At 42.0% G+C, this 13,637-nt stretch overlaps 1 protein-coding gene across 2 annotated transcripts in view; it reads right to left on the bottom strand.

Moving 5' to 3' along the window:
* Window positions 1–13,637, bottom strand: part of LOC133564479 (large neutral amino acids transporter small subunit 4-like) — a 58,101-nt gene that overhangs the window by 5,794 nt on the left and 38,670 nt on the right. The window contains exons 8-13 of one of the 2 annotated variants that reach the window (XM_061918825.1): window positions 8,103–8,314; window positions 6,560–6,703; window positions 6,345–6,362; window positions 6,031–6,157; window positions 3,572–3,704; window positions 1,538–1,611 (exon numbers count right to left, since the gene is read on the bottom strand). In XM_061918825.1, coding sequence (XP_061774809.1) covers window positions 1,538–1,611; window positions 3,572–3,704; window positions 6,031–6,157; window positions 6,345–6,362; window positions 6,560–6,703; window positions 8,103–8,314 — 708 coding nt within the window. The remainder of the gene's footprint in view (window positions 1–1,537; window positions 1,612–3,571; window positions 3,705–6,030; window positions 6,158–6,344; window positions 6,363–6,559; window positions 6,704–8,102; window positions 8,315–13,637) is intronic. The other variant, XM_061918826.1, reaches the window with a different exon arrangement.

Below are 13,637 nucleotides of genomic sequence, written 5' to 3'. Positions count from 1 at the left end.
TTTGATATAGCAAAACTTAAATCACCAGTCAGTATGAATGAAAAAACACTAACTGATAAGGTCTGAGTACCATTTCGAATTCTTAAATGCAAATCAAAAAACTAATTTAAGGCAATTTTTTCTATTTTCATTTCTGAAAAAAGAGTTGGACAACTATTTAATGCCACTTTTTTTAAATGAAAAAAGGACTCCTGCTGAACAAAGATGTCATTATGATAAAAAGTTCTGTGTACCCTCCGTTCATTGTATTTCCAATTCTGAAAACGCAAATGAAAAAACAAAATATAGGGCCGTTTTTCAATTTTCATTATTTATGGCAGATTTTAAAAATAAAAGAAAGGGTTGATTTTCATAAAAATATTGCCATAAAATTGGATTTTGTGCTGTTTTCCCTTAATTAATTCAAATTTTTCCAGATAAACACAAAAATCGAATGTAAATTCATCCTGTATACAAAAATGTATGTTTATCTGTGTGATGACAAATTGAACCAGAAGCAGTATTTTAGCTTTTCCTTTGTGTTTAGCATGTTTTTAGCATAACGGTAACATCATAGTGTCATTAAATATTTGTCCAATTTTTCTTTCAAAAATGAAAATAGAAAAGATGGCCCGAAATTAGTTTTTTGATTTACTAAAAACATGCTAAACGCAAAGGAAAAGCTAAAATACTGCTTCCGGTTAAATTTGTCATCACACAGATAAACAAGCATTTTTGCATATATTCGATGTTTGTGTTTATCTGGAGAAATAAAAATCCATAAAAGGAAAACAGCACAACATCCAATTTTATGGCAATATTTTAATGAAAATCAACCCCTTTTTGTTTGTTTTTAAATCTGACATGTACAATAAAAATCGAAAATTGGCCTTAACTTTGTTGTTTTCATTTGCCTTTCACAATTGGAAATAGAATGAACGAAAGGTACACAAATCCGATAACTGACGTTTTTTCATATTTCAACAGGAGAACTGGGAGTTAATAGTTAAAAACAAGAGTATGGACTGGCCTGGAGGAAAAATTATAACCTTGTATCGTCCGTTAGAAAGATCTTAGATCAATATCCATCCATTTTTTACCGCTTGTCCCTTTTGGGATGGAGGTGCTGGAGCCTATCTCAGCTGCATTCGTGCGGAAGGCGGGGTGTATCTTTGTTATACAAACGCAGAATACAATGCTGTTATTGACTTTTCATATTTAGTTTTTAATTTTCCTTTGATGAAACGAAAATTCAATGACCAAAACATACACTGACTGACACATATATTGTGATTGTTATTTCTGGTAAGTGCGCAATGTCAGTAATAAATGTTCGGTGAGAGCATATATGCGAGTGACTCGCTGTGCTGACCCATGACAGGGAAAGTGAAAAACGTTAAAAAAAAAACCTACACTGCCAAAACACACCCAGGAAATAATTTTGCAGTGTAAATTGACATAAGTATTTGATTTGAGACACATTCATTTAAGTAGGTCTTAAAAGATGGTAAAAATACATTGTATATGTAACAAAACACACACTATATCATACACTTACACAGCAGCATAGAGGCCTCCAACAGCAGAGTGGATGAAGCCCCTCACAATTGTATGCAGTACGAAGGACAGAATCTGAAAATAAACAAACAAAATAACAATTACATACTAATAAATTAAAATAATATAGTATGGAAAGCAGTATAGTTAGAATACAATACACAAATATGAAGTGGCTCCCCTATTTAAGACATGGCTCTTGTTAGATCTTAGTTTAGATTTCAATGTGTGCTTATGCCACTAGGTGTCACTGAAATACAATGAAAAGTCAGAAACTCCCACGCATGCTAAGAGTAAAAGCTCTTTGTCTGAACAGTGACTGCAGTTTTGTCCATTCAACGTATAGAATGGCCAAAACTATTGGGACACCTGGAAATTACAAGAAACAAATGGAAAAAAGTAAAGTAAAGTTGGCTTTCTGGGAAGACTTTCTTCAAGATCTTGGAAAGTGTCTGTGGGACGTTTTGTCCATGTATGAGGTCTGTTCTACTTCCAGGCAAGAGGGAGACTATCAAATTGTTTCAAACCAAATAAATTAAAGCATGCTTCCTCAGTGTCTTTCTGAATAATGGAGATGTGTAGAGGAATACATTCGGACAGACAATTAATTAATCACCTTATTTAATTTTCATGTGAGCAGTGTCGCGTGTATCGGTGCCAACTGCAGTGCATCCGGAAAGTATTCACAGTGCTACCTTTTCCACATTTTCTTATGTTACAGCCATATTCCAAAATGAAATTAATACATTTTTGTCCTCCAAATTCTACAGAAAATACATGCGCAGAAGTATTAAAATAATTTGCCCAATACTTTGTTGATGCACCTTTGGCAACAATTACAGCTGCAATTAATTTGGCTATAACATAACAAAATGTAGAAAATATATTCCAACTGCACTGTAAGCGCTGAGCATAAAAAAATAGTATCATTTTTCTCCTTCAACCTTGCGGTGCCCCCTAGAGCAGACCTGGGCCAATTATGGCTCATCTAATTAGTTACTATGCTCACCTAATTAGTTACTATGCTCAACTAATTAGTTACTATGCTCATCTAATTAGTTACTATGCTTAACTAATTAGTTACTATGTTCATCTAATTAGTTACTATGCTCATGTACTTAGTTACTATGCTCATGTACTTAGTTACTATGCTCATTTAATTAGTTACTATGCTCATCTAATTAGTTACTATGCTCAACTAATTAGTTGCTATGCTCAACTAATTAGTTACTCTGATAAACTAATTAGTTACTATGCTCATGTAAATGGTTTCTATGCTTATCTAATTAGTAACTATGCTCATCTAATTAGTTACGATGGTCATGTAATTAGGTACTATGGTCATGTGATTAGTTACTATGGTCATGTAATTAGTTACTATGGTCATGTAATTAGTTACTATGGTCATGTAATTAGTTACTGTGGTAATGTAAGTCACAGCAGCTCAGACGAGGCACCGAGCAGTATGGGTGGGGAGTGTTTCCACAGAATCTGAAATGCGGGTGTCAGGGACAGACGTGGAAGGAGGTTTTTACAACAAAGTTCTACAGCATAGTGATATATCACATATATCAGATTGTGGTGGGGTTTTTTTTTTACCCTTGGCGTTTATATTTTGCTGTGTTTGTTGCATTTTAGTTGATTGTAAAATATGTGGATGGATAGGTGTAACGTTCTGATGTTGTTAATACTTTGTGTTTTATCCTTCATAGTTAATATTGCAACATTCTTTATTTTCATGTACATTCTGGGTGTCTCATTCAGTTAAAAAATGTGAAATTCCATTCTGTTTTTAAAGGCGGTCTGTTGTAACGTTTTTAGCATTCAGACATTTTTGTGAGGTTTTGTATTAGTGTTCCTAAAAATAATACCAGCCCCCAGACACATTTTTTTCTGTAAATTTGGCCCCCTAGTTAAAATAATTGCCCAGGCCTACCCTAGAGAATGCCGCCTGGGGCAATTGTGAATGTGGCCCCTCGCTAAATGTTGACCAAAAAAGGACTACCAGTATATCTACATGTGTGTAGGTGTGTACCTGAAGGGGAAGGTTGGGGACAATGCAAGTGCATCCAAAGACAACCAACAGTAGGTTAGTAAAGATGAAAGCTCGGGTGGAGTTGACGATTTTCTGAATCTTTTTGTCTGGGCGGCGAGGCTGACCAGGCTCCCTGATGGGAAAGAATAAAGTTGATTACACTTTTGATGGATCGATTGTTTTTCTGAAAATAACATTGATGTACAGCATCTGACAAAAGTGAGCATGCTTAATTATATCTTCTCTGCAAGCATCGTCTCTTGAGAATATACAATGTAATAGCAATGGGTTTTATTGATACCTTCAACATGGATATCCTGAAAGTATGCACAAATGTTGCAATGTGATTCATTTGAGCAAAACCAATCTCCCTTAGAGTCCCTTACCTTTTGACAAACCACCAACTAACGCACTTAAATGTTTTTATCAAGCTTTAAAATTAGATTATACATATATATATATATATATATATATATATATATATATATATATATATATATATATATATATATATATATATGGGAATGATAACTATTGACAATAATTCCAAATTGCACGGTATGTTTGATGTACCCCTTTCTTTGAGGCAAGCTAACCACGAGCTGGGGTACAGCACAGTGGAACCCCACTGACAGTGACATAAGCGGTTGTCGACTCAGCCCAAATCAAAACCAAAACTTGGAGACTGGGCAAAAGGAATCTTGAACAAGTTTGTTAAAATTGTTTTCTTCCATTTGTGCATATTTTTATTTAGATTCTTGTTTTTTCATATATTTTATACTCTTTAACAGACCTGCTGTGGTTATTTCGTTGTATTTCTTGACTATGATGATAAACACTCAGAAAGTGCAGACCTCTTCCAGGCCCCATCTTCTAATTGTAAACTATAATTAATAACATTTTTATGAATCAAGACGGCGATTCGAATCACCCCCAAAATTGGAAATCTTTTTTCTTATCCCACTTCTTGAAAGCTTAGTTAATATCTGTCCATAACCTTTGGAGCAATTTTGCTAACTAACAAACTAATTACTAAATAACTTACATAACAAAATAAGGTGGGCTTTTTCGATGGAGTAGACCATCCATCCATCCATTTTCTACCGCTTATTCCCTTTCGGGGTCGCGGGGGGCGCTGGCGCCTATCTCAGCTACAATCGGGCGGAAGGCGGGGTACACCCTGGACAAGTCGCCACCTCATCGCAGGGCCAACACAGATAGACAGACAACATTCACACTCACATTCACACACTAGGGCCAATTTTAGTGTTGCCAATCAACTTATCCCCAGGTGCATGTCTTTAGAAGTGGGAGGAAGCCGGAGTACCCGGAGGGAACCCACGCATTCACGGGGAGAACATGCAAACTCCACACAGAAAGATCCTGAGCCTGGATTTGAACCCAGGACTGCAGGACCTTCGTATTGTGAGGCAGACGCACTAACCCCCCTGCCACCGTGAAGCCCTGGAGTAGACCAGTGGTTCTCAAATGAGGGTACGCGTACCCCTGGGGGTACTTGAAGGTAGCCAAGGGGTACGTGAGATTTTTTAAAATATTCTAATAATAATAACAATTCAAAAATCTTTTATAAATATATTTATTGAATAATAATTCAAGAAAATATGAATGTAAGTTCATAAACTGTGAAAAAAAAAATGCAACAATGCAATATTCAGTGTTGACAGCTTGATTTTTTTGTGGATGTTCCATAAATATTGATGTTAAAGATTTCTTTTTTGTGAAGAAATGTTTAGAATTAAGTTCATGAATCCAGCTGGATCTCTATTACAATCCCCAAAGAGGGCACTTTAAGTAGATGATGACTTCTATGTGTTGAAATCTTTATTGATAATTGAATCACTTGTTTATTTTTCAACACGTTTTTAGTTAATTATATATCTATTTTTCCAAATAGTTCAAGAAAGACCACTACAAATTAACAATATTTTGCACCGTTATACTAGTTAATAAATCAGAAACTGATGACATAGTGCTTCTTTATCTCTTTTTTTCAACCAAAAATGCTTTGCTCTGATTAGGGGGTACTTGAATCAAAAAAATGTTTACAGGGGGTATATCACTGAAAAAAGTTTGAGAACCACTGGAGTTGACTCCAGGTAATAATACTGCACCATGCTTTTATTTTGAAGCCTACTGACCAGGAAGTCACTGTGCACATTTAAATGCTCTTTAACTAAAGAGTAGTACTATCCCTATTGTTGTTTTACACTGCTTTGTGATAATGATTAAATTAGAAATACTACAACAACACATGTCGACATAAATGGGCTTATTGTCCATTTAAATGTCCCCTTTGAGTCCCAAATAAGCGGTCGACCATGTATGTTAAAGTCGACCTAAGCAGGATCTTTTTAGCAATTAGAAGAACGCGGTGGATCAGCATCTGATGACTCGGTTGACTTAAACGGTGGCGGACATAAGCTTCAACTGTATCTCACCTCACAATACTCTTGTCCTTTTCATCCTCACAGTCTTTGAGCCTCCAGTCCATGACGTAGCCAATCACAGGGGAAGTTGCCAGACACAGTAGCTGCAGTACGCCAAAGATGGATGTGTATGTGCTGACTGAGACACAAATGGGGATAGCAAAGTATAATTATTTTGTGCTGTTGAAGCATATTTTGCTGCATTAGTGACTCTGTCATAAGGACTTTTAGGTTCACATTGTACTTTTTTAGTAAGACAGCCAAGGAAGGGGAGTGAAAATCAGTTGTATTAAAAAGTTTCGAATGGTTAGTTAAAGGTCCCTTACCCACTTGCATCCTTTCCACTGCAACAGCATGACAGCACAAAGAGGAAAGAGTCAGAGAGAAAAAGGAATCATGAAGGGTTGTTAACAAGAAGCAATAGGACAGTCCAGCTGAGAGAAAGAGAAGATTGTTGCATGCGAAGCGGTTAAATAGAATATTAAAAGTGGTTAGAAGCTAAAGCAGGAACACAACCACGAAGCGAGCTGGGTGCACACACCTGTTGTGAGGTCTCCCTCCGTCAGGGACTCTAGGATGGTGTTCATAGCACCCATATAGAAGATGAGGCGCAGCTGGGTCACACACATGGTGATAAGGCTCAAGAGGAAGATGGGGCTCAGCACGCTCTTCATGAATGATTGAGCTGCCGACAGGAAATGACAGGAGATCAAATCTTTGCTTTCTCTTCTTTACGTTTCTGATTACGGCCGGCACAGGACTGGAGTCGCATGTTTGACTAGAGTGCGTGAGGTTGTGTCCTGACTGGTGAATGGATGAAAGCTCGGAAGACAAGAAAACAACAACAATTTAAAATGTGTCTTTTTTTTTTTTAATATGAATTCAGCATTTTTCAAATAAAGTATTTTGAAGTATGCCTAAATAGGCACACTTTGCATATGCACTCAGTTTGTGTTTATTTATCCAAAATGATCATTCAGCTCTAACAAGAGCCATGACAATAAAAACACTTATCAGAATGTGTGGTAATACACAAAATTAAAATCTGAAACTTATGTCGGTAAAGAGACTATCATCCAAATATTCCTGCTGTCCTTTGGTTACCATGGTAACACTCTTCAACCTGCATGTTAAACCAATTGTCTTTCTTAGAGGGTTGAAGGGGAAAGTTGATCATTAATCTAATTTGTGAATATAGATGGAAAATGGACTGCATTTGCACTGCAGCCCATATGGTGAAGCACTAGACACACCAATTAAAGGTTAGTGCACAGATGGAGTTGGATTTTATTGCCCAGAAGGATCCATTTGAAGCTTAGTTACAGGATGCGTTTGGAAGTTGGTCATGCTTGCCAGGATATTTATACATTGCTTGGTTACTTAAGGCAACACGTCTCAAAATAATACTTTTGTCATTTTCACAATGTGAAGTAGAACTGCACACTAGTTTGATTAGTTCCTAGCTCAACAAAACTGTAAGCTACAACTACAAAAACTGCATACCGTACTGTACTTTTAGACAACAATAATGTGTATGTTTAACAAGGCATATTCATGTGGAGCACTTATAATATGTGTTTATAAGTAAAAAAGATGTCAATATGACCTTGTAAATACTTGTTTGCAGAAACATACAACACTTTCTAAATAATCTGAATAATGACTGGACTTGTTTGCACAATGATGTATATGTATATATATTCATGATGCTCAACATTTGACCCACAACCCTGCTCAACTTGTAACCAGAGCCTGGGTCCATTTGGTAGCAAAGAAGCCGAGTAGGAAAAGAACGTGTCCTACTAAGCTAAGTACGTAACCCCCACTGGAAGACCCTTCCACTCGTAACCTTAGGTATGTGCTTGTGCCCGATTTGGTGTCTATCTCGGCCAGGTTTCAAATATTTATAATCAGAGGAAAATCTTTGTTGTCAGAAAACTGTGGCATAAACCGACATCTTTGAAAGTCGTATTAGTATTCACACTAAACTGGCACACAATGAACACTTATGTCTTTTGCCAACACAGACACTACTCTGTTTAGTCTTAAGTGGCTCTAATTATGCCATTTCTGAGTTGACTCACTTTGCTGCGGGGACTTGCATGTCACCTCCAGGTCGACGGTGGACAGGCACACCTTGCTGGCGTCTTGAGAGGCGAGGGTTTTGGGCGGCAAGTATTGCTGCTTTTGCGAGTTGCCCACACTCAGACGACGCCCCACAGTCGTCACCTGCCGGTAAAACTGCTTCCCTGTGATCTTGTGGTCGAATCCCAACCAGCTGAACTTGATCTTTACTCTGAGGGGCAGATGGTCAAATAACAAAAGTGATTTAACCGTATTAAGGAGATAAAGTCAACAAGAAAGTGGAAACAAAAGATCAAGGTGAATGAAAGCAAATCCGAACAGCTTTCCTGTTTTTTTAAGTATTTCCTGTACCCCGAAAGGGAATAAGCGGTAGAAAATGGATGGATGGATGTCTTCAGGCCTTGGCAGAGTTGCACTGACATTAGTGTGCAGATGTGTGTGAGCATGAATATCTACATTTGTCATGTTGTGTATGTGTGTGGCGGATTGGGCAGCCTCATCAGAAGCTGGCAACGTAGTCATAACATACAGTATTTTCAACGGTTGAAATATGATAGCTACAGACTGGAAAACAGATATTTAGATCTAGTCTCATGTGTTAAGACCAGGGATTTGATTGCACCATTCATCTAATCCAGGGGTCTTAAAGTCAATTTACCTAGGGGGCCGCTAGAGAGGGATACTGGGCCACACAAAGTATTCAGTTGAGAATCACAATTTTAACCACGTGTCTAAATGTGCTAACTACTTCTACAAAGAGCTATAGTGACACTGAATTAGGGCAGGCCTAGTTAGCCATTCTAAATGTTAAATGGAATTCAGAACTTTTCACACTGTTTAGTTCCCTAGGCCAGTGGTTCTCAAATGGGGGTACGTGTATCCCTGGGGGTAATTGAAGGTATGCCAAGGGGTACGTGAGATTTTTTTAGAAATATTCTAAAAATAGCAACAATTCAAAAATCCTTTATAAATATATTTATTGAACATTACTTCAACAAAATATGAATTTCAGTTCATAAACAGTGAAAAGAAATGCAACAATGCAATATTCAGTGTTGACAGCTAGATTTTTTGTGGACATGTTCCATAAATATTGATGTTAAAGATTTATTTTTTTTTCGTGAAGAAATGTTTAGAATTACATTCATGAATCCTGATGGATCTCTATTACAATCCCCAAAGAGGGCACTTTAAATTGATGTTTACTTCTATGTGTACAAATCTTTATTTATAACTGAATCACTTGTTTATTTTTCAACGAGTTTTGAGTTATTTTTATATATATTTTTCCAAACAGTTCAAGAAAGACCACTACAAATGAGCAATATTTTGCCATGTTATACAATTTAAAAAATCAGAAACTGACGACTCCTCTCTGAGCTGCTACCTTACCGTGGTAGAGGAGTTTGCGTGTCCCAATGATCCTAGGAGCTATGTTGTCTGGGGGTTTTCATACCCCCTGGTAGGGTCTCCCAAGACAAACAGGTCCTAGGTGAGTGATCAGACAAAGAGCAGCTCAAAGACTTCCATGGAATTACAACGAAATGAACCCAGATTTCCCTCGCCCGGACGTGGGTCACCGGGGCCCCGCTCTGGAGCCAGGCCCGGAGTTGGGGCACGATGGCGAGCGCCTGGTGGTCGGGCCTGTTCCCATGGGGCCCGGCCGGGCACAGCCCGAAGAGGCAACGTGGGTCATCCCTCCAATGGGCTCACCACTCATAGGAGGGGCCATAGAGGTCGGGTGCATTGTGAGCTGGGCGGCAGCCGAAGGCAGGGCACTTGGCGGTCCGATCCTCGGCTACAGAAGCTAGCTCTTGGGACGTGGAACGTCACCTCACTGGGGGGGAAGGAGCCTGAGCTAGTGCGCGAGGTAGAGAAGTTCCGGCTGGATATAGTCGGACTCACCTCGACGCACAGCAAGGGCTCTGGAACCAGTTCTCTCGAGAGGGACTGGACCCTCTTCCACTCTGGCGTTGCCGGCAGTGAGAGGCGACGGGCTGGGGTGGCAATTCTGGTTGCCCCCCGGCTCAAAGCCTGTACGTTTGAGTTCAACCCAGTGGACGAGAGGGTAGCTTCCCTTCGCCTTCGGGTGGGGGGGCGGGTCCTGACTGTTGTTTGCGCTTACGCACCAAACAGCAGTTCAGAATACCCACCCTTTTTGGGTACACTCGAGGGAGTACTGGAAAGTGCTCCTCCGGGTGATTCCCTTGTCCTACTGGGAGACTTCAACGCTCATGTTGGCAACGACAGTGAAACCTGGAGAGGCGTGATTGGGAAGAATGGTCGCCCGGATCTAAACCCGAGTGGTGTTTTGTTATTGGACTTTTGTGCTCGTCACAGTTTGTCGATAACAAACACCATGTTCAAACATAAGGGTGTCCATATGTGCACTTGGCACCAGGACACCCTAGGCCGCAGTTCCATGATCGACTTTGTAGTTGTGTCATCGGATTTGCGGCCTTATGTTTTGGACACTCGGGTGAAGAGAGGGGCGGAGCTTTCTACCGATCACCACCTGGTGGTGAGTTGGCTGCGATGGTGGGGGAGGATGCCGGACAGACCTGGCAGGCCCAAGCGCATTGTGAGGGTCTGCTGGGAACGTCTGGCAGAGTCTCCTGTCAGAGAGAGTTTCAATTCACACCTCCGGGAGAACTTTGAACATGTCACGAAGGAGGTGCGGGACATTGAGTCCGAGTGGACCATGTTCCGAACCTCTATTGTCGAGGCGGCTGATTGGAGCTGTGGCCGCAAGGTTGTTGGTGCCTGTCGTGGCGGTAATCCCAGAACCCGTTGGTGGACACCAGCAGTGAGGGATGCCGTCAAGCTGAAGAAGGAGTCCTATCGGGTTCTTTTGGCTCATAGGACTCCGGAGGCAGTGGACGGGTACCGACGGGCCAAGCGGTGTGCAGCTTTAGCGGTCGCGGAGGCAAAAACTCGGACATGGGAAGAGTTCGGGGAAGCCATGGAAAACGACTTCCGGACGGCTTCGAAGCGATTCTGGACGACCATACGGCGCCTCAGGAAGGGGAAGCAGTGCACTATCAACACCGTGTATGGTGCGGATGGTGTTCTGCTGACTTCGACTGCGGATGTTGTGGATCGGTGGAGGGAATACTTCGAAGACCTCCTCAATCCCACCAACACGTCTTTCTTTGAGGAAGCGGTGCCTGGGGAATCTGTAGTGGACTCTCCTATTTCTGGGGCTGAGGTCGCTGAGGTAGTTAAAAAGCTCCTCGGCGGCAAGGCCCCGGGGGTGGATGAGATCCGCCCGGAGTTCCTTAAGGCTCTGGATGCTGTGGGGCTGTCTTGGTTGACAAGACTCTGCAGCATCGCGTGGACATCGGGGGCGGTACCTCTGGATTGGCAGACCGGGGTGGTGGTCCCTCTCTTTAAGAAGGGGGACCGGAGGGTGTGCTCCAACTATCGTGGGATCACACTCCTCAGCCTTCCCGGTAAGGTTTATTCAGGTGTACTGGAGAGGAGGCTTCGCCGGATAGTCGAACCTCGGATTCAGGAGGAACAGTGTGGTTTTCGTCCTGGTCGTGGAACTGTGGACCAGCTCTATACTCTCGGCAGGGTTCTTGAGGGTGCATGGGAGTTTGCCCAACCAGTCTACATGTGCTTTGTGGACTTGGAGAAGGCATTCGACCGTGTCCCTCGGGAAGTCCTGTGGAGAGTGCTCAGAGAGTATGGGGTATCGGAATGTCTTATTGTGGCAGTCCGCTCCCTGTATGATCAGTGTCAGAGCTTGGTCCGCATTGCTGGCAGTAAGTCGGACACGTTTCCAGTGAAGGTTGGACTCCGCCAAGGCTGTCCTTTGTCACCGATTCTGTTCATAACTTTTATGGACAGAATTTCTAGGCGCAGCCAAGGCGTTGAGGGGTTCCGGTTTGGTGGCCACGGGATTAGGTCTCTGCTTTTTGCAGATGATGTAGTCCTGATGGCTTCATCTGGCCGGGATCTTCAGCTCTCACTGGATCGGTTCGCAGCCGAGTGTGAAGCGACCGGAATGAGAATCAGCACCTCCAAGTCCGAGTCCATGGTTCTCGCCCGGAAAAGGGTGGAATGCCATCTCCGGGTTGGGGAGGAGACCCTGCCCCAAGTGGAGGAGTTCAAGTACCTAGGAGTCTTGTTCACGAGTGGGGGAAGAGTGGATCGTGAGATCGACAGGCGGATCGGTGCGGCGTCTTCAGTAATGCGGACGTTGTATCGATCCGTTGTGGTGAAGAAGGAGCTGAGCCGGAAGGCAAAGCTCTCAATTTACCGGTCGATCTACGTTCCCATCCTCACTTATGGTCATGAGCTTTGGGTCATGACCGAAAGGATAAGATCACGGGTACAAGCGGCCGAAATGAGTTTCCTCCGCCGGGTGGCGGGGCTCTCCCTTAGAGATAGGGTGAGAAGCTCTGCCATCCGGGAGGAGCTCAACGTAAAGCCGCTGCTCCTCCACATCGAGAGGAGCCAGATGAGGTGGTTCGGGCATCTGGTCAGGATGCCACCCGAACGCCTCCCTAGGGATGTGTTTAGGGCACGTCCAGCTGGTAGGAGGCCACGGGGAAGACCCAGGACACGTTGGAAAGACTATGTCTCCCGGCTGGCCTGGGAACGCCTCGGGATCCCCCGGGAAGAGCTAGACGAAGTGGCTGGAGATAGGGAAGTCTGGGCTTCCCTGCTTAGGCTGCTGCCCCCGCGACCCGACCTCGGATAAGCGGAAGATGATGGATGGATGGATGGATGGATGGAGAAACTGACGACATAGTGCTGTATTTTACTTCTTTATCTCTTTTTGTCAACCAAAAATGCTTTGCTCTGATTAGGGGGTACTTGAATTAAAAATCTGTTCACAGGGGGTACATCACTGAAAAAAGTTTGAGAACCACTGCCCTAGGTGAGGGCCAGAGACACCTCCGCTTGCTTACAAAATGTTGCTGTTTGTAATGCCCAATGTGTGTTTGTTGAGTATTGTTTGTGTTTGAACCATGATTGCAGTTAGTATTCTTTTTAGTGGAAATCAAGATTCCCATATTATTGGTAACTATCAGCAAGATGCAATTACACTCAACAATGAAGTTAAGTAAAGGGCCACGAAATATGGTCCGTGGGCCCCAAGTTTTAAGACACTGTAATGTACAGTCAAACCTGTGTATAGCACAAAAAGCAAGCGTGTCCAATATAGGCATCTGGCAACTATACACAGGTTGCCATGACAATCTCAAATGTTGAACACTATAAAAGAAAGCACCAAAAAATTTAGATTTAAAAATTTAGAGTAAACTAATAAATAACAACACGTAAATTTCACCAAGTGTGCTTGCATTGCGCCTACATTACGGCTGTGGAGTGGATATAATTTCCACCCTAATCATGAGTCAACTTCCATTCCATTACTCAGGGATGCCAAATATGTGCCCGCTGCAAACAAGGTTTTTCACACTACTTTTCGCAGCAGGGAAAACTTCAGTGGCTGCTAACACAGGTTTGACTGTATTTCAGAGGACAGCTGGAAGCATCTGCCTTTGAGTGTGTGTCAAGTT

Source organism: Nerophis ophidion, linkage group LG13 (assembly GCF_033978795.1).
Source record: "Nerophis ophidion isolate RoL-2023_Sa linkage group LG13, RoL_Noph_v1.0, whole genome shotgun sequence".
In the NCBI taxonomy this organism is placed as follows: Eukaryota; Metazoa; Chordata; class Actinopteri; order Syngnathiformes; family Syngnathidae; genus Nerophis; species Nerophis ophidion.
This window is presented reverse-complemented; position numbering and strand designations above follow the sequence as displayed.